The sequence below is a fragment of the Rhineura floridana genome, chromosome 19 (genome assembly GCF_030035675.1).
Source record: "Rhineura floridana isolate rRhiFlo1 chromosome 19, rRhiFlo1.hap2, whole genome shotgun sequence".
Lineage (NCBI taxonomy): Eukaryota > Metazoa > Chordata > Lepidosauria > Squamata > Rhineuridae > Rhineura > Rhineura floridana.
Genome location: NC_084498.1, coordinates 27,860,693 through 27,880,637, shown reverse-complemented (window position 1 = coordinate 27,880,637; position 19,945 = coordinate 27,860,693). Strand labels below are relative to the sequence as shown.

General features: G+C 48.5%; 1 protein-coding gene across 10 annotated transcripts; it reads right to left on the bottom strand.

Annotated features, from left to right (window-relative positions):
• Positions 1 to 2,844: 2,844 nt before the first annotated feature.
• Positions 2,845 to 19,883, bottom strand: ANHX (anomalous homeobox). 10 transcript variants are annotated; one of them, XM_061603261.1, is made up of 10 exons: positions 17,104 to 17,452; positions 13,225 to 13,498; positions 12,813 to 12,937; positions 12,001 to 12,124; positions 11,120 to 11,312; positions 9,932 to 10,061; positions 9,072 to 9,448; positions 8,664 to 8,802; positions 6,825 to 6,915; positions 2,845 to 4,216 (listed from the first exon to the last, which is right to left on the bottom strand). In XM_061603261.1, exons 1-10 carry the CDS (start codon positions 17,157 to 17,159, stop codon positions 4,124 to 4,126), a joined length of 1,602 nt encoding a protein of 533 aa, XP_061459245.1. In that variant the 5' UTR covers positions 17,160 to 17,452; the 3' UTR covers positions 2,845 to 4,123. The 10 variants fall into 10 exon arrangements, 9 of the variants coding, with proteins under 9 accessions (XP_061459245.1, XP_061459253.1, XP_061459246.1 ...); XM_061603269.1 differs by lacking the exon at positions 8,664 to 8,802 and having other exon boundaries at positions 4,129 to 4,216; positions 17,104 to 17,420; XR_009759681.1 differs by lacking the exon at positions 2,845 to 4,216 and having other exon boundaries at positions 6,831 to 6,915; positions 8,664 to 9,448; positions 17,104 to 17,454.
• Between the last annotated feature and the right edge of the window lie 62 nt (positions 19,884 to 19,945).

Sequence of the window (19,945 nt, the reverse complement as noted above, 5' to 3'; positions counted from 1 at the left end):
AGCAGTCACACCACTGCATTTTGCATCAACTGCAGCCTCCAGACCAACATCAAGGGCAGCCCCACATAGAGCACATTATAGTAATCCAGCCTGGAGGTTACCAGTGCATGGACAACAGTGGTCAGGCTAACCCAGTCCAGAAATGGCTGCAGCTGTCATACCACCAGCAAAGGTACTCCTAGCCACTGATGTCACCTGGGCCTCTAGCGACAAAGGTGGATCTAAGAGCACCCCCCCCCAAACTACAAAACTGCTCTTTCAGAGGGAATACGGTCCAAAGCAGACAACTGACCAATTATCCGAACTCGGGAACCACCAACCCACCATCTTGCTAGGATTCAGTCAGTTTCTTGGCCCTCATCCAGCCCACCACTGATTCCAAGCACCGGTCCAGGGCTTGCATGGTCTCTCCCAATTCAGATGTTACATTGAGAGCTGGGTATCATCAGCATACTGCTGACACCTGGCCCCAAATTTCCTAAGGGCTTCATATATATGTTAAACAGCATTGGGCACAAGATGGTACCCTGTGGCACCCCACAGCACTACTGCTAGGGAGCTGAAAGACAATCGCCCAATGCTATTCTCTGCAAATGACTCAAGACAGGATTGGAACCACTGTAAAACAGTGCCTCCAATACCCATCTCACCAAAACGGCTCAGGATACCATGTCAATAGTATCAAAAGCTGCTGGGAGATCAAGTAAGAGTAACGGTCGCATTTCCTATCCTTGTTCTTACTTTGAATAACATTTCTTTTATTGCCTGTGTGCCCAATTTGGAGAGATCATTTTGGGGCTCTTTGCAGTCTGTTTTTGCCACCCTGAATAATTTGATGTCATCAGCAAACCTGGTCACCTGTTTACATTCCTTCATTGCAAGAACGGTCCCATTTATTCCTCCTTTTTGGTTCTTTAACCAGTTATCAAACCTTAAGATTTCCATTGTCCTCTTATTCCATATCTGCTAAGTTTACTCAGAAGCCTTTGGTGATGGACTTTATTTGGGGCACATTTCACAGCACAGAACTCTTGCTGAAGAGAGTTCGTTGTCTGTTCTCTTCTGCAAAGAGAACCCCTTCCTCGCAATGTTTTAAGAGTTTTTGAGACCATCAACAAGCATGTGGCTAGGGGGTCATCTGGCAGACATTCTATACCTGGGCTTTCAAAAAGCCTTTCCTAGCCTCTGCCCTGCAGAAGTTTTGGACTACAACTCCCATTAGCCCCAGCCGTGCTGGCTGATGAGAGTTGTAGTCCAAAAATATCTGGAGGGCACAAGGTTGGGGAAGGTGAAGGAGGACTTCAAGCAGTGGATGTGGTAGGGGGATTCACTAAGGACAGCAGTGGGGGAGGCAGATCTCACCCCTGGGCACAATCCTCCTGCGTGAGCCTGACTGATGTGACTGCCAACCCTCCTAATCACTGTTCTGGGTTACACATACTGCCTTCTTTTCCGTGTTTCATCTCCTTGCCGGGAAAACATGACTTATTAATGCACAGCTCGTATCTAAATTGCCCATTACTTCCTTGCTACTCAGACATTGGGCACCGCTGCTGCCTCAGCCAGAAGAGGAGTCATTTCCATCTGTTGCTATGGTTCAACGGCAAAATCTCTCCCACTAGCAAGCAAAGGAGGAGATGGATATATTTGTCTCTGGTTGCTAAAGGCAAAGGAGGACGACTAGCCAGTCTGCACACAGCAGGATTGAGACTTTTTGTGAAACGAGCAGCTCTCTGAAGTTGGAACCAAGACTTCTTTCTCTGCATGTTGTTATATAGCCTCACTGTGGATGTGCCCAAGGGGCAGCTCCACTCATCCATTCCGAGTATTTTTTTGCTAGAAAAGGATGGGTTAAGTAGGGATGGATGAATCTCGTAATTTTATTTTTTCTCAGTTCCTGATTATTCCACATCAATTTATAATTAAGTCCCCAAACTTGCAATTTCCATATACACAGTAGACCCTAGCTGTAATGCGGGTGTCAGATGACCAAGTACGTACCCGCGTTATAGGGCTTCCGTGTTATAACGAAAACGGCATTCTGTAAACGGCATTTTACTTGGGGACAGTTGTCATACCTGCAGTATATCCAGATCTGTGGTTCAGCCGTGTTATAGCGATGTTCCATGGGCATTTCTTCTAATATGCACATTTTTGTATGCCATATTACCTAATATACACATTTTGCAATCATTTTCCCTAATATAATGCATTTTTGTGTGTTGTTTCAGAGATATATGCATTTTTATGCACACCTGCTCCTAATATATTCATTTATATATGCATTTTTTGTTTAAAGAACTGCACTGCAAAATGGAGAAGTACGAATTTCAAAGGATAGCTGTGTTTCAGTCTGTGTACTGTTTTGGGAAGGTTTGCACAAACAAAATGTGTACCCTTATTCCTAAGGTTAAGGATGCTAATCCATACATGATTCTTTTTTTACATGCAGCCTTTAGACAATTTGCAGGGTCTTTCTCTGTATTTCTCTTTAATTTTATTTGCATACAGTGTGGTTCATCAATTAATAGTTTTGCAAACTACTGCATCTCAAAAATATTGCCTGGGTTTTAAAATATTTTTGGAAGACCAATTATAGGTTTAAAAATAGGACAATTAAAAATATGCATCTTTGCATAAAAATGTGTACCAGTTAATGTCTATGTATAGACGCCTCGGCAAATTAAGATGGCAGGTGGCGTGGGGGGGAGCAATCTCATCAGCACAACTTGAAAAGGGAAGGGAAATGGCTAGGAAATCTGGTGCTCAGTGCAAAGGACACCAGATAGAGACCCCTTCCCCAACACCCATATAAAGAGAGAGATACATTTTCAAAGAACTTTATTTGTAACCGTTCCTTTACAACTAGAGAAGTCAGTGCATGAACAAGTATCCCACTGAGAAACAGTTAAGCAAATAAAAAGCACCACAAAATCTTGCAATGTGGAATATTGCTTAATAAATAATAATAATAATAAATTTAATTTCTTCGTCACCTATCTGGCCAATGGCCACTCTAGGCGACTTACAAAATTATTAAAATACAATTAATAAAATACAGTAATACAATAAAAACAATAGATCTACAACAACAATATTAAAACTGGGTAGGAGGCATTACAATTATATCGATTAACCCTCCCCGGGTTTTCATGCTTAAAATGAAAGTAATTTGATAAAATTATCCCAAAGGCTGCATAACAATCTGGGGTTGCTAGCCAATGCCCTCATTCTGTTAGTGCACCACAGAACATCCGTGCTTACCCTGCCCCTATGCACACCCCATGCCCTCCCCAAATCTGCTCTGGAGGGTTCCACTGCGCAAGCATGAGTCCTTGCGCTCAGAAAAGGAGGGACTTAGCACTACTTTGGATACAAGTCTTACTTTTTTATGGCCTCTGGCATGTGACAAGCTCTCCCCCATGTGTCTCCAAAGACATACCACTTCCACTCTTTAACACATAGGCGTTGGCATGTAGCAATGGATCCACAATGGGAAGGACAGCAGAGAGCAGAACTGGAGTCTTAAGTGCGGGGTCTGGGCTGAAGGCTGCACTGGTGGTGTTCTCCTCCTGTGAGGCCTGCCTGGAGTGCATCTCTGTCCAGGTGAGACCCTTGAAGGTAACTGGGCAGATTCTCATTAGTAAGTGCTGCAACTTGGCAGTTAATTTAACAATGAAAGATTTCCTTTGTGGGAAAACTTAGCCACTTCTCTTCAACCCCCCACCCCACGCTCACATCACCAGCAACTTTGGGCAATGTGGTCCCCTCCAGATGTTTTGGACTACAACTCCTATGGCCATATGATGCTGGGGATGATGGGAGCTGTAGTCCAAAACATGCAGAGAGCACCAGGTTGGCAAAAGCTGATTGAATGCTTGAACTAGCCCATCTCCAAGCTGCTATTGCCACAGCCAGCTCTCAGTAGCCTTACAAATGGGTAACCCCGTAATTAAAACAAGCTCTGTAACTCGGAAGAGCCTCCCTTGAAACTTGCAGCCTCCTGCAGGTCCACGGGGGTTGCCCCCCCAAAGGAACCCCAGGCTTTGAGCATCCCTCCCAATGTTTAGCGTGCCTCTTTGTTGCGCAGAAATAAAGGGTCCAGGCGTGGCTCTAGTGGGAGTCACACACGACTGCTTGAAGAGAATTCACAGAGCAACCAGGCCCCCCAGAGAGTGTCACTGGTCGAGGGATCACTCGCAAAATCCCACATCATCTAGAATAAGAGCAAAGGATGTTTACTGTGAGGGCTTCCTCTTAATGCTGGACGGTGGGTTTTCCCATTTGGAGGAGAGATTCCATTTTGGGTCCAGCACAAGGAGAGGCAAGAAGGGACCAATTTGTAGGTCCTACTCAGAATAGACCCATTGAAATGAATGGGCATGACTCACTTTGGTACATTAATTTCAGTGGGTCTATTCTGAGTAGATCTCAACCCTGTTTTGTTTGCTTCCCAGAAAAACCAGAAGAGAAAATGTGTCAACAGAACTAGATTAACCACAGAACACACTCGGGCAAGTCATAAGAAAATCAAGAGTGTCCTGGACCCGTTGCAGCCCACTGAGTCCAGCATCCTGTTCTCACAAGGGCCAACCAGATGCCCCAATGATAAACAATAAAACTACAAGTAGGAAATGAGAGCAATAGCGCTCTTCCCATTTCCAATTCCCAGAAACTGGCACTGAGCGGTACTGGCGGCAGCAGACAGCCATCATCATGATGGGTAGCCTCAGCTACCTCTATGAATTTGGCTAATTCTCTTTTAAAGCCATCCAGGTTGGTGACCATCACTACAATTTCTGAGACCGGATTCCAGAGTTTACACTCTGCACCTTGGGAAGAAGTCTGCTCTCACTTTCTCATTTCCCCACTCTTTTAGGGGTCGCCACCCAGAGCTAAACTGCGTTCATGGTCCCCATGACACCACCATGCCAACAAAAGATTTTCCAGCTGACACATAGCTTAACATTCTGACAGTCTCAGGTTTCATTCTTTTAAAAGCTTAAACATGCTGCCCCTCATTGCAGCACTGCCTATGACCCACTTTGCAAGATGGCAACTGCTTTGGGAGGATGCTGGGCTCTGAGCCTCTGGAGCTGCTGATTTGTGTGATCCAGCAGATTCACCTTGGCTGCGAGCATGTGCCAATGCTCAGTGCGGCTGGTCCCCAAGGAAATGCGGCACTGATAGCGGACTTCCCTGCTATTTGCCTGTTGTTCATGATCCAACTGTTCAGATCTGGCCACGGCGAGCGGCAGCCAGGCCATGAACTGGCCATTCCTGTGAGCACTCAGTATGGAAGGCCACTGCCCCAAGATACCTAGAGTAGCCCACTTCCTCGTTTTTCATAAAGGAAAGACCAGAGCCTCACTAAAGCAGCAGCCGCTGCTGCCATCCAGAGTGCAGAGAGGCAGCACATTCATTATTGATGTTCTTAAAAGCATTCCTGCTTGTCTGGCTTGGCTAATGGCAGCTGAAAGGGCCACATTCCCAAGATAAAGGAGTGTGCCATCAGGTAGCAGAACTTGAATGGAGCCTTTCAGAGCCGCACAACCCCAGCTGAGCAGCGCAGCCCTCGTCCCTCCAAACATGGTGCAGAAAAAGACTGTGCCACTAGAACAGGGCCTGCATGCTTCAGGCTTGGCAGAAATACCTTGCTTTTTTTACTAGACCCCCAAGATCTACCAAGCAGAGCCGGGTGCAAAGAACATACAGTTAGAATGAAAGGCCAGGGAGCACTTCCTGAGTCTCAGGATTTGTTTTCAGAACCATGGTGGTGATTGGTTAAGCACAGTGTAGGTTGTAGCTAAAGCAGCCTTGTGTTCTCCAACCCATCAGTGCATGGATTTACGCTTGCACCATGGGACCTCCTCTCCTCCCCTGCACGTCTCCTAAATCTCTTCCTAGGGGTTCCCCCAACCCTCTGAAGCACATCTGGGGAGGGGAGGGGGCACCTGTGGAAGGGGGGGGGAGTCCTGTTGTGCAAGGAGAACTCCCACCAGCTCCAGCCAGCCCAGTCGTATGAGGCTAGGGCTGATGGGAGGGCACCAGGTTGGGGGAAGCTGCCTTAAACACTACGCTACCCTGGCTCTCCGCTTAAAGCTAGGGTGGGGATAAGGGAAGGGGGCCCCTCAGGTTCTATTGGGACTCCAACTCCCACCGTTCCCAACCATAAGCTGCGCTGGCTGCTGAGGGAGGGAGAGTCCAGCAGCAGCGACACCTGGAGGCGACAAATCCCCCCATCCAGAGTAGTACCTCTCTGCTAGGCAGGGATCAACAACTGGAGCCTGCAAAAGGAGGGGAGAGGGATGGGTGGAGGCCTCTGCCCCGGAACGTCCGTACAAGCCACTCTGGCCTTGCCCTGGCCCACCACCTTCCATTCTCAAGATCCTGCACGGATCGCTCATCTTGCTCTTGTTTGCACTCTCCAGGTGAAACCAGGCGAGGAGGACACCCCTCCAGGCCCCACTATCTGGGGCCCCTTGGGCCACAGCCCTCACTGGTCCTGGCCCTGGCCCTGGTTTGCACTCTCCTGGAGTGCTTTTGCCTGGCTGGCATGTGACTGTGAACTCTGATCATGATGCTTTCTTGCCTGAAAGGGGTATGTGCGTGCATAAAAAAGCCTGCATTCATTGCTCCTCCCACTTTGGCCCCTGGTTCATCAGCCCCTGGCATTTGGCCCCTTGAAAATTGCCCAGAAGGAAAATATGGCCCTTGGGCTGAAAACGTCTCCCCCTTCCTGTGGCTCCAGCAGGTGGAGCACAGGGCACCCCCGGGCCAGCTGGGGAGGCCCCCTTCGGTGCATCTGTGCCGCCGGCTCTTACCTGCTCCGGTACCAAGGCCTGGCTTTTCTCTCGGTGAGGCAGGTGGAGAAGCGGGTAGTGCTGAGGCTGGCAAAGTACAGGCGGAGGAGAACTGTGGAATGGAAGGAGGAGGAGCAAGTGAGATTGGGATACCATACAACAAACCCAGGCCCTTTTTGACACAGGTCTTGCATACACAAATTCTGTAATCTGTATCAGTATCGGTATGATTTTAATATACTGTATTTAAGCTACATGAAAATATGTAATTAATAAAAAGATTTAAAATTCCATATCCCCTCTGAGTTTCTGTGTCCCTCCTCTGAGGGTGGTGCAGAGGGTGGCGACATGAGAATAGGGCCCTTTCAGTGGTGGCTCTCGTCTGTGGAATGCTCTTCCCAGGCCTGGCACCACCATTGCCAGCTTTTAGCTGCCAGGATAAGACATTCCACTTTGACCAGGCTTTTGGTCATTAGCTTGAGACTGTACTGTGGTATGAATTAAGGCCTGTTTTATGGTGCTCATTGCTTAATGAGATGGGGTAGGATTCATCCTTTTCCTAGTTGTTATTGTGGGAGCACTTCTATTGTTGTAAATCGCCCAGAGAGCTTCGGCTATGGGGCGGTATACAAAGGCAATAAATAAATAAATAATTTTTATTGTATTGTACTTTTCCTCCCATGGATTTGGTTTTTAATTGATTATTACAGGTTTGTTATTTATTTTAAAAATGTATATCCTGCTTTTCACTCTCTAGGTCCCAAAGTGGCTTACAATGGTAAAAATATACAATACACAACATTTAACTTGTATTTTATGGATTGGTAAATTGCTTTGAGAAATCTTCTTGTGGAAAGTGACAAATATTCTTAGCACTGTAGGTTGGAAGCGAATGAAGCCCCTTCTCCAGTCAGGCCGGGGCAGACCTCTCTCTTACATCCCCCCATGACAGAATTGCCCCCTTCCATTGTGGAGGTAAAGCCCCTGGCCCCCACTGACACGCTGCATGCTCATTTTCCTATATGCCCATCCAGCTGTATGATGGTTTTTCTAGAAATCCGGAGACAGATGAAGGTAGGATGCAGATGGTAGGCAAACCACAAAGTTACCTGAGAAGCACATAACCATCCCACTTCTGCTTCAAGTAAATGGGTTCAGCAGGTTTTTGTATTGTTCCCCAAAACCTGCAAATCCTGTTTGACCAGAGGCAATAAGTGGTCTAAAGCACCCAGGGTAACAATTCCTCTCCCATAGGACTTGCAATTCTCTTTAAAGACTACCATATGTGCAGCCAGCCTGAAAAGGGATGTGTGTTGTGTGTGTGGGGGGGAGACAACCTGAATTGTTTTAGAACCAACAGTCATAAAATAAGGAACGTTTGGGTTAAAAAGCCACAGGTGTTCACTGTTTGAGCAAAGTTGCTGTGGGGCTCCGCAACACCGGGGGGGGGGGGGCTTCCAGGGCAGGGCTTAATATGGCAAAGGGGTTGTTCAGATATTGCAAATGGGTGACTGTCAACAGGTTTTTTAACTTTTTGGATCTTCCCTGGAAATGTTAAATCCAGATTAAATGGGGGAGGGGGAATATGAGCTGCCTGTTGATGCTAATGGTGTTGTGCAGACGATGCTGTGAAAAACGTCCATGTGTGAGGAGCTTCAGTCCCATGATAAAGGCTCATCTGGAAGCCCCCTGGGGTTCTTGGTGCTGACTGCAATCACTCTGGCTTCAGTGGAGGGGCGATGAGTGGTGGGACTCAGAGGCCCTTGTTGCTCCATGGCTACTGCTCCTTCGCCAGCGATTTCCAGAGTGTTCTTGGGCCCCACAAGCCAAGGGATCCTTCCCCCGGCCCCTCCTGGTTACCTGCAGGGCAGGAGGGCTGCCCAGGAGCTCCCTAGCTGCCTCTCTCTAAGTACCAGGCCTTCAATCGCTAAGTCTGCCTGCTCACTGACCGTCTCTGGCCTGGCCTCCCCAGAGACATCCGGAGGCCCCCTGCCACAACCTGCGTTGGAGTAAATGCCTGGTTAGGAGAGGCCGGAAGAGACACTCCCAGACCATGAGCACAGCCACTCCCAGCATGCAGCAGGCCCTGCCCTTGCACCCACCCACCCCCAGTGCAGGCTGATTCCTGAAGTGAGGGCGTCACACCACCCACGACCCCCGTGCAGCTGCCCTTTGTTTCAGTCTGCCTTGGGCAGGAAAACGTCCTCGTGGGGTTGGCGCCCTTGCTCTTGTCCTTAACAACCCCCTCCAAATCTCCTGCCCTCTCACCTTGCTGCTGCCACGTGGCCGGGCTCCCTGTGGACCTGGAGCAATGGCACCCACAGGGTGCCTCCCAGCCCCCCAATGAGCACTGGACCCCCTTGTGAACAGCTCCTGGGGTTGCTCTAGGCGCCGGCAGCATCTCAGCCAGGGGAGGTGCTGGGTATAAATCGTAAGGATGGCCAACGGGGTTCTCCACCCAGAAGCTGCCAGTGGCAGCAGAGCTGGGCGGTTCCCGTCCGGTCTCCAGCATGATGGTGCTGAGGCTTGTTCCTTGCTCTGGCCCAGCAGGCGGATCAAAAGCTGTCATCTCTTTGGCTCCGATGGGGCCGGCCACGGCCTCCGCGCCTGGGCAAAAGCTTTCCTGCTGGTCGCTTTGCACGGTGCTGTGGAGAAAGAGGCAGTGAATGAGGCTGATCGCTAATATGGTGCCTTTTGCAAGTAAGAAAAAATATAGGCAGGGAAGCGTCATTTATGAGTGGCAGAACAGTGCGTGGCCAGCAGCAAGGACTCAAGATGGGGCTCCAGGAAAAAATGGAGAAGATGCTCAGGGGCCTTTCCAGGCTGTCGCTATTTTTGAGTGGGATTCACATACTGGCAAACTCAGGTTGCACAATTAAAGTTGATTTGGTGGTCTTGCATGAAAACCTGGCTCCACCCCCCTAAAAAAATTACAGACTTTTTGCAATAGTGATGAAAAGTGCATAAGATAGTGTGAGATAAGGGTTGATGCAATGCAGTACAACCTCCCCACAAACCAATCAGAATGAATGCTCAATAAATAGCCAACGTCTCCAACTTTGGGCAAACAAGCATCAGGATGAATGCTTCATAGTGAGGTACCCTGGAAGCGATTTCAGAGGCATCACCTGCTGTGCAACAAGAAAAGAGCCCCACTGGGGTTGTCGCTCTGGCCTCCGGCTCTCCACTCCCACCCTGGGCTGCAGGCGACAAGGGGATCTTCCATTTGTTCCACGCCAGCATCTCCACAACGTCCACCTGAAAGGGTGTGGGAGAGGCAGATCAAGGATTTCATGCAGAAAGGAAGCACTGTACTTAGGGGAGGGCTGTGGCTCCGGGGCAGAGCACCAGCTTTGCATGCAGAAAGTCCCAGATCAACCCCCAGCAGCCTGGGGCAGGACTGGGAGAGACCCTGCCTGAACCGATGGAGCGCTGCTGCCAGTCAGTGTAGACAATACTGAGCTAGGGGGACTGACTTGGTAGAAGGCAGCTCCACTCCCTATGTTCTTTTTGATTGTTTTCAGTTCAACCTGTTGGACTAGCAACCAGACTGGGTACAGATGCACTGTGAAACGGCGGGGTTGCGCCCTAGGAACTCATTCACCAGGCAAAAACACTAAAGAGTCCTGTGGCATCTTAAAGACTGAACACACTTATTGTTATAAGAAGTTGTTCAATACCTGTGGGTTAACTCAAGACAAAGATTTTAATCACCCTATTTGTGTTAATTAGCTTATCAATGCAAGGATATCTGTGCTATCAAAGATGGTTTCACACTAATGGTTCCCTTCCCCAGTACAGGTGTTAATACAATCATCTCAGCAAATTATCACCAGTCTGCCACTATAAAAAGTGTGCCTGCTTAATATGGATTTATCACTGACTTTAATTTTTACACCTCACTGCCATTCAACGCCTACCTTACAATTTCCTTTATATATCTGCTGAAATTTCACTTCATGCATCTGACAAAGCAGGTTGGAGTCCATAATTATTTTGTAATAAATGTGTTATTCCTTAGGGTGCAACAAGACTCTGTTATTTTTGCTGCAAGAGACTCCCAGGACTATCCCTCTGGAAAAGTTTTCTGTGAAGTGGCCTTAGGGTGCATCAACACAACAGCAAGTTGCTAGGCCTCATAATAGCTGCAGTCTTAAAAGTGTGAAAGCTGAGAATAGGATGGCAAGACATTTGGAAGGAAGGAGGACACAAGCCAAGAGAAGCCCAAATGCATTTGCCCGAGTGTTTGATCTGCAGCTTCAGTCCGTCTTTCAGTGCTTCCCCCAGTCCTGAACCCCAAGAAAATGAGGGCTGACCTGCAGCCTGAGGGCTTCTCCACATCCCCTCCTCTTGAGGTTTTCCTTGGCAGGCTGAATCCTCAATGCCAACAGAGGTGATGACAGGCCCTTGCAGCTGCTGACTGGCTTTGGTTTTTTTGCGCCGGCGATAATTGGCAAACCAGTTATAGATGTGACAGGGCTGCAGGTTTGTGTCACTAGCCAACCACTCCTGTAGTTAGCAAAAGACAGGCATAAGAAAAGCCACAACAGCCCGGCCGGCCTCGCAAAGGATGGTATTATTTTCCATACACATCTCTGTTACCCACAAAAAGCGGGGAGGGGAGATCAGTGCAGTCGATTCATTGCCCCTAAACCACTGATTGGAGAATAGCCTCCTCACAGGAGGTTCCCATGGCCACACTGGCTGGGGCTGATGGGAGTTGTAGTCCAAAGCATCTGGAGGGCACCTGGTTGGGCAGGTCTGGCCTGAGCAGTTACATGGCAGTGGCATTATTCCTTTGCCGAGGACACTCTTGGTTTGGTCCAACATTTCAAAGGAGTCTGAAACGTCAGGTGAGAAATGTAAATGTACTTGAGGGGCAGTGACTGGCCCAAGGTCACCCAGTGAACTCGCTATGTGGGGATTCGAACCTTGGTCTCCCAGGTCGTAGTCCAACACCTTAACCACTACGTCATACTGGGTCTCCAGGTGAGAATGCGATGCTAATTATTCATCCAGCCTTGGTGCTCAAGCAATTTCATGTCCACTTGCCCCATCTCAGAGTACTGCCCATTCCTCACACCCATTCACCAGACCAACTCGCCTGTTCCACAGCCCAAGCTCAAACAAACCACAGCCGCTGGAAGCTGCAACAGAATGGCCCTTCTCCCCTAAGGAAGTGACATTCCGATCCTACCCTCTGCTGCCTGCTCGGCTTGCTGGTCACCTCCACAGCAAACCTCCGCAGAATCTCGCGGACCTCCTTAGGGTAGTTCCTGCTTTTCACCCCCTCGGGACAGAGGGAGGCTGGCGGAGGGTTCCTGCACATGAACAGAGAGAAAAAGGGAAAAGCTCTGCAAAGGACAACAAGCAGTGATGAGCTCCTTCTCAAACCAAACCAAACATGGCGGATCAAAGCCTCTTCAGTCAAGCGGACGGACGGGCATGGCAGCAGCAGGGGTTGGCGGGGAGGATTTTGCACTCCCAATTGTTCAATGATAGCAAGGACAAAATGACTCCCACTCCCTCAGATATCCTGCAGAAATGAAGAAAGCTTGGAGGTAACCAGGAATTTATTTTTGTGCGGAAGGACTGAGAGTTCAGTTCATCTCAGTCCTGGTGCTCAAAAATCTAACTTCTGTGCTCAACAACAACTGCTTAGAGGTGTCACAGAGTTGCATCCGAGTCCTACTCAGAGTAAACCCATTGTGATTAATGGACCCAAGTTAGTCAGGTTCATGAATTTAAATGGGTCTACTCTGAGTAGAACTACCTTTGGACACAACCCATTCTTTCATTTCAGGTGCCTGTCCCCTCACCTGGCTCCAGTTGGAGAAGCAGACCCCATTAAGCCCGAAGCCTGCCCTCCCCTGCGGCAGTGGCCCAAGGACTTCTCCTGCAACACGGAAGGGGGGCACACACTTCCAAGGAGGTGGGGACCACCCACTCTCGCCCCGGCAATGGACGACTGATTCTCCCACCAAAGGCTTCTTTTGCTGCCCCCCGTACCTTTTTCTACACCTGTATTTCTGGACAGGTGTCAAGGACTGTGCCTTCCGCTTCTCCCTCTCTTGCCAATAGTGGATCTCATGCCAAAGCCTCACCAGATCCGCCTTCTCTGTTGCTTTGCAGCTCTGGAGACAAACAAGAGGGGCTGCTTATTTCTCCCCTCAAGAAGTACATTAACTAACTAATTAATTAGATATCCTGCCCTTCCCCACAAAGGATACCCACATCCTGCTACTTCTGCCTAGTTTCTAGCTCTCTACAGTCCACAGTTTGTGCTGTAGGAAGGAACAGCATGACAGGCACCACACTGTTAGAAATGTATGAGCGCACTCTCTCTGGCCCGGACTATTCAGAGTAACTTCCTATCCCACAAGCTGTTTCTCCCCCAAAGAAGTTGAGGGTCTGTTTCTACCTCCAGAAGTTTGCAAGCTGCATCATACTGGTTCTGGCGGAGATGGACAAACACACGAGCCTGGACGATGTGGACATTGGTGAGGAGGTACCCCCAGTGCCTGCCCTGCGCCATGGTCTGCACCAGCTCCGCCAGGCTCCGAGGAGAGTGCTGGAGAGTTTGGCAAAGCTTTCCTGCTTTGTCCCGTAGCTTGGTCTGGGGAGGATCCTGCTGGTCGCTCTTCTTAAGCTGGGCCATGAACTGCTTCACCCTTCTGGCCAACCCGTTGCCTCTTCTGTGTGACACAAACAACATTCCCAAGAGGATTTGTTTTACACAATGCAAGATGGAGAGACAGAAGAGGTTCTGCTGCTTCCAAAAGATACTAGGGGCGCATATGCGCCATACATTTAAAACATATTATTTTCCCCAAAAGAATCGTGGGAATCGTAGTTTATCCTTCACAAAGCTACACTTCCCAGCATCCTTAACAAGCTACACTTCCCAGGATTCTCTGGGGGAAAGAATATGCTTTAAATGGATGGTGTGTATGCAGGCCAGACAGGTGTGTCCTCTTCAGACCATGAATGACCTGACTGCACAACCTCCGCTCTCTTTGAAGAAGGTGGATCTGGTCACTGTCCCAGCTGCCTTGCTCACATCCCAACAGATCAGGAAGGAAATACTTTTACCACAGGTCTCGGTAACAATTTCTTATCCACCACCAAACCAATGTTTTTTGGTTACTGTGTAGCTTTTAGCTCAACTGTCCCTGACATGAATGTTGACATGAAAGGAGTTCACAGAAACTGGTGTGGTTTACATATTAGCCATTCCTTTCTGGCAAAAGCACCCTAACCACATGATCACCAGACCAATTTCGCTGGGCTGCTCTTACAGGCAAGTGCTCGGTCCTCTTCCTGATCCCACACTCAACCCTTCCTTTCCTTTCAAAGAAAGGGCTACAGCTGGAGTCCTTTGCACACTTACATGGGATCAAGCATTGAGCTGGGTGTGGCTTTTCTCCAAGAAAATGGGCACAGGACCAAATGGAAATTGAGTGATTTGGCAAAGGCTACTCAATGCTCCCACTAGGGAGCTGAGATTTGAACCCATGGCCAAGCCCAGAATTCCATTATTCACTGTTTATTCTTTAAAAAACATGCCATACAGTTTAATTGTCAAAACCTCTAGGCGGTTCTTGCCGTCCATCCTTCCTGGAATCAAGTCCAGACAGCTGCCCAGGATTGGCCTAAGACATTTTGCTGCTCTGCATAGTATTACGTTCCAATTAAACCATGTGGGTGGGTGAACACTGCTGGAGTAGCCCCATCTAAACAGAAGACCGTAAGAAGAGCCTGCTGGATCCAGGCCAGTGGCCCATCTAGCCCAGCATCCTGTTCTCAACAGTGGCCAACCAGATGCCTCTTCTGGGAAGCCCATGAGCAGGACCCAATGGAACAGCACTCCCGCTCCTGCGGTTGAGTTCCAGCATGTGGAACAGACCTGCCCCAACCCAGAGAGCCACCACGCCAAGGGCAGCTGGCCAGAGCTTCCACAAACATCTCCTTTTTGCTGCCTGTCTGGGATTGCAAAGGTGACTGGCGTGTTCAAGGTCCCAGGGGGTGACTGCAGGTCTGTGCTTACCTCCCCCCCCCCCAATAACAGAAATTTAGCAATTTATCTCAAGAAATAAATAATGTGTTGGGTAGAGCCAGGAAAAAGGCGGCCACCACATGTAACTCACGACTGCTGGGAAGTGTCTTGAGATTTTTACGGTTTTGCTGCTGTATATTTTTTAGGTTATTTAAATGGTTTTTACTGTAATGTATTCTTTTATTCTGATTTTATGTTATACTTCATGTTATTTATTTATTTATTTAGTTTCATTTATAAACCACCCATAACCAATGGCTCCCTGGGCGGTGTACAACATACAATAGTACAATAATACAGTAGATCAGCAAAATCACTCGATATAAAATACAGATGCACTAAACAATATTATCTGGAGGGTAGTACCACACTGAGACGCCTTGCATGGCAAGCAACGAACCAACTGAATTATTTTTGTTATTAGGCAGTGTTAAAATACTTAAAAAAAACCCTGTATCCAACCTGAAAGCTGGTGTTTCTTTAGAAGAAGTATTCTCCTTGCCTCCACCCACCCCCTGCCCAAGTTAGGCCGTGGTGGGGAAGGGCTGGGGAGAGACTCGGGGCAACCCTCTTGGTCGGCAAGAAAGAGAAGTGTGTGTGTTGTTCCCGCCAGCCAGGACATCAAAGCAGGCAGTTCCTGTGCCAGAAATGATTATCTTTTCCTTTGGGGCTGGGGTTTTCTACCGGCAGATTTATGCAAATGTGATTAATCCGTATAGACTAAAATTAATCCAATCAACAGGCTAAGGATTTCTTCAGTCAGGTGGACCCCCTACTCAGAGGCAAATCCTGCTGAATAAGAAGGCGGTGATATCAATCTTCATAATGTGCTTTAATGTGCTTAGGAACTTGGTATGAATGTTGCAGACTACATCAGAAGATTAAATTGCTGATGAATATTCAGAATGTCAGCGATTTGCAGTGTTTTTACTTTCACTACATGGAAAGGCCCGCTCAAATTTGGGCAAGTATGTCTTTAAAATAATTAAGGAAGCAAACCCTGTTTTTTTCTTTTAAAAAAAATACAGCAGGTCACCCCATGACCTGGTGCCCTTCAGATGTTTTGGAAACCAATTCCAAAACATTGTACCCCAAAATGTCTGGAGACCCTGCAACCCAATTCACCATTGTAACCGCATCACAAGATACAAGAGCATACATTCTTTCTTTAAAAGTTTAAAAAGAAACGTAAAGAACTCACGTTTTATCTTTAGAAATCGTTGTTGTGAGGGCTAAATTTAGTTTAATACATTCTATTTTGTTGCAGTCTAATTTGCTAGATTGTTCTATTTAGTTACAAATCTCAAACTTGAAGTTTAGAAATGCTGAATTATGCACGGTATGGAGAAATGTAGTTGCAATTACAAAAATGAAAATGTGTTTTAAAAATGACCCCCCCTTACTCGCCTCTTTTTCCAAACTAAAAAGCCCCCCAACCTTGTAACCCCTCCTCGTAGGGGAATTCCCGCAGCCCTTCGATGGCCAATCTTCCTCGACCCTTTTCCAGCTCTAGAAAATCAGCCCCCCTTGTTTAAAGGCTCAACAATAAGCCCCCTACCAGACTTTAGGACTGTTGGCACAGTTCTTTTGCCTTGTGAATTCTCAGCATGGACTTGGCCCCTCTTTTTGGGGGGGTATTTTGAACCCTCTAATGTGACGCCTCCCGCTCGGCAGTTTCCTGCCGCCCCCCTGTTCCGCTCGGGCTGGGAGGCTCCGTTACCTGCCCATGCTGGCCCCGGCGACGGCGCGCTCCGGGTCCACCCACGCAGGGCGCGCACCGCCCCAGGGCCCGCGACGCCAGCTGGGCGTCTTCCCTCAGGCGGGGCGCGCGCGGCCTCCGCAGTTGCCTTTTGGCCAAGGTGCGGGGGACGCGCGCGGCCACGGCGGGAGGTCGCGCTGGGCCCGGGTAGCTTGCAGGATAAAGGGCGCAGCAGGAGCGGCGAAACGGGCTCGGGTGCGGACGGCATCTGCACGGAGAGCCGGGTCTCACCATGCTCTTTTTACTGGGCTGCGTTCAAGGGTTCTCCTAATCAGAGGAGACCCAAAGGAAATAGAGGACATCATTATCACTGTTGTATTTATTAGTCGCTTTTAAAGAAACTCAAAGCGACTTACAACATTAAAAACAGATGTAAAAACAAGAATCAACACGTCCTAAAAATACGAAACACTTAACACAAAATCCAACTGCTCCCCGCCTGACTGAAAAACAAAACAGAAAATTGTAATTCCGAAGGTTTTTACCTGGCGCCTAACAACAAGCAATGGTGGTACCAGGCGTGCCTCCCTGGGGAGAGCATTCCACAAATGGGGAGTCACCACGAAGAAGGCCCGTCCTGGTGTTGCCACCCTCCACACTTTCCCAGGGGGCACACAGAGAAGGGCCTCAGATGACGATCATAAGGGGCAGGTGGGTTCATTGGGGGCCTGAGCCACGCAAGGCTTTATAGGTCAAAACCAGCCCTTTGAATCTGGCCCAGAAGCTAGTCGGTAGCCAATGCAGCCCTGCCAGAATTGCCATTGTACGTTTCCACTGCCTTGTCCCAGTCAGCAATTTGGCTGCTGAAGTCTGCACCAGCTGTCGTTTCCAAGCCGTCTTCAACAGCAGCTCCATTTAACGCATTGCAACAACTAACCCACTGCATGACTGACGTGGGTCCATCAATTTCAATGGGCCTTCTCTGAGTATAACATAATTGGATACAACTTACTATTTTTAACTTTAAAAATGTAATACCTTTACACAAAGCAGGTATTATTTCCAAGGCCACGTGTTTAGCATCAGGACAGCAGAAGCAAACCTCATTTTGTTCCTGCAATCACCATGATTGAAGGAAGATTTTAAAATGAGAAAGTGCATGTGCTCAGACTTTTTTTTAAAAAAGGGGGGTTGACAAACTGTTTTCGTTCTGCTCCAGGTAGCAGGAATGTAGAAGCAGCAGTAAAGAATGGAGCGGGGGGTGGAAGTGCTCCTTGCGTGCTTTTACAACTGCAATACAAGCCCCCCTTTACGCTCACCATGTGCAAGATCAGTCCAGAGTCTGTAATCACCTCGATGTTCCACTGATTAAAAAAAACAACCAGTGGTGTAGCTCAGTGTGTGAATGAGACAAAACATGCATCGTTTGCAAATGGGTCTCATACACATGTGCTCAATCAGGAGTGGCTGTCACTCAAGCCTCTACTGGGGGTGTGGGAAGTGCGTGGAGCTTCCCCATCAAGGCCTCAGAGGAAAAAAGGTTAGCAGACCGGCCCTCTTGGTGGACGTGCAGGGCTTTGGGCACAGAGGGCTCAGAGGCTTCCCGGCCCCTGCGATGTAGCACCAGGCAGGCGAGGAAACTTCTGATCTTCCATTCGGTTAATAAAACAGGTCAATACTGAGCTGAGCACAAGTTATTTCATCTCCCCAGGCAAATGCTGCTCTTCAAGCGGACCCTTGCAGAGAAACCCCCCTCAGATTGCAGCCAGGCATGTTGAACTGGACAGCAACCCACAGGATCAGTTCCCTTTGTGTCGCTCCACTGCATTTTGAAACCTAAGTGCCTTTTGTGTTTTTTAAAAGGTCTATCTGGGTTCAGTGGGACTTACTCCTAGGTAAGTGTGTAGTGGACTGCAGCCTCAGTCCACAGAAAGTGAACTTGGAGAAAGTCTTCCTCCCCTCCCACCTTCAACTGGAGCTCACTAGACACTGAACTGTTTTTTCACCCCAAAAAGGATTTCTTCAGAGTAATAAGAGACAAAGGAAATTCAGCCTCTCTTCACACACACCTCTCCGAATAGAAGCTTCCTGGCATCAAGGCAGGGCAAGGCAACTGATCACATTTAGGTAAAGTGCTGAATCACGCCAGCAGTGATATTACAGAGCAGCTCATGGTCACTCAGGTATCAGTGATGACAATCCCAAATAATTTGGGGAATGCTAGAAACTATCTCCTCACTTTCAGACATGCCCCAATCTGTAAAGATGAGATGCGCTCTCCCCTATTTGCTTAACTAGCTTCCTGGAATCATGTTGGAGGAAGGGACCCTAGAGGTTATCTAGCCCAACTGCCTGCTCAGTGCGGGATCTACAATGCAGCTACAGCAATCCTGCCAGGTGACCAACCAGCCTCTCCTTACATATCTCCAGGGAAGGAGAACCCACCATCTTTTGAGGCAGACCATTCCATTGTTAAAGACCTCTTACCTTGAGGAAATGTCTCCTGTCATTTAGCCAAAATCTGACCCTCTGCCATTTCCATCCCTTGGCCCTAGGTCTTGACCACTGGCAGAAAAGATAACAAGCCTGGCTTCATCTTCTGCATAAAAGCTCTTCAGATACATATTTGAAGGCTGCTATTGTGCCTCCCCTTAATTTTATCTGCTCCAGGCTCAACAGACCCAGCCCTTTTGCTGTTCCTCATAAGATTCATTTCCAGACTCCCTCGCTACCATGGCCACCCTCCTCTGGAGAATTTGTCACTGCCCTCCTTAGAATGAGGAGCCCTGAATTGGGCTCGGTACTCCAGCTGCACCCAGACCAACACAGGTTAGAGTGGAACTATTATCTGCTTCTGTTAATACAGCCCAAGATTGTATTAGCTTTTTTAGCAGCAGCATAACACTGCTGGTTCATGTTCAGTTAAGACAGTCTTCCCTGACCTGGTACCCTCCAAATGTTCTGGACTACAATTTCCATCAGTCCCAGCTAGCACTGCCAATAGTTGAGTATGATGGGTGGAGTAGTTTAAATGCATCTAGAAGGCACCACGTTGGCTAAGCTAAGACGTCTAGATACCTTTCACATCTCGAGCCTTTTCTTTCTACCTGAATGCAGGGCTTTGCATTTTGGTCTGCTGAATTCCATCTTGGGGGTTTCAGCCCATTGAGAACACTGTGAATCTTGATCCTGCCTTCTGGGGTGGTAGCAGCCGGTCCTGTTTCATGCCACCTGCAAATGTGCCAAGTATCACCCTCTGAGCCTTCATCCAAGGCATATATGAGAAGGCTGCAACGCACAGGGCCAAGGACAGAGCCCAGCAGGTGTCCACTCCAGACCTCCCCTCCAGGTGGGACGCCAACCCCCCTCCCACACACCACCAACAAA

What these genes read in the sequence shown, in the direction of transcription:
- ANHX (XM_061603260.1), bottom strand. Translation starts at nt 17,159, where the DNA reads ATGCTCTCCCCAGGGAGGCACGCCTGGTACCACCATTGCTTGTTGTTA. An exon ending in TGCTTGTTGTTAGGCGCCAG is followed by an intron (nt 13,499 to 17,103) that starts GTAAAAACCTTC and finishes TGTGTCACACAG; the next exon opens with AAGAGGCAACGGGTTGGCCA. An exon ending in AGCCGAGCAGGCAGCAGAGG is followed by an intron (nt 11,313 to 12,000) that starts GTAGGATCGGAA and finishes TGCTAACTACAG; the next exon opens with GAGTGGTTGGCTAGTGACAC.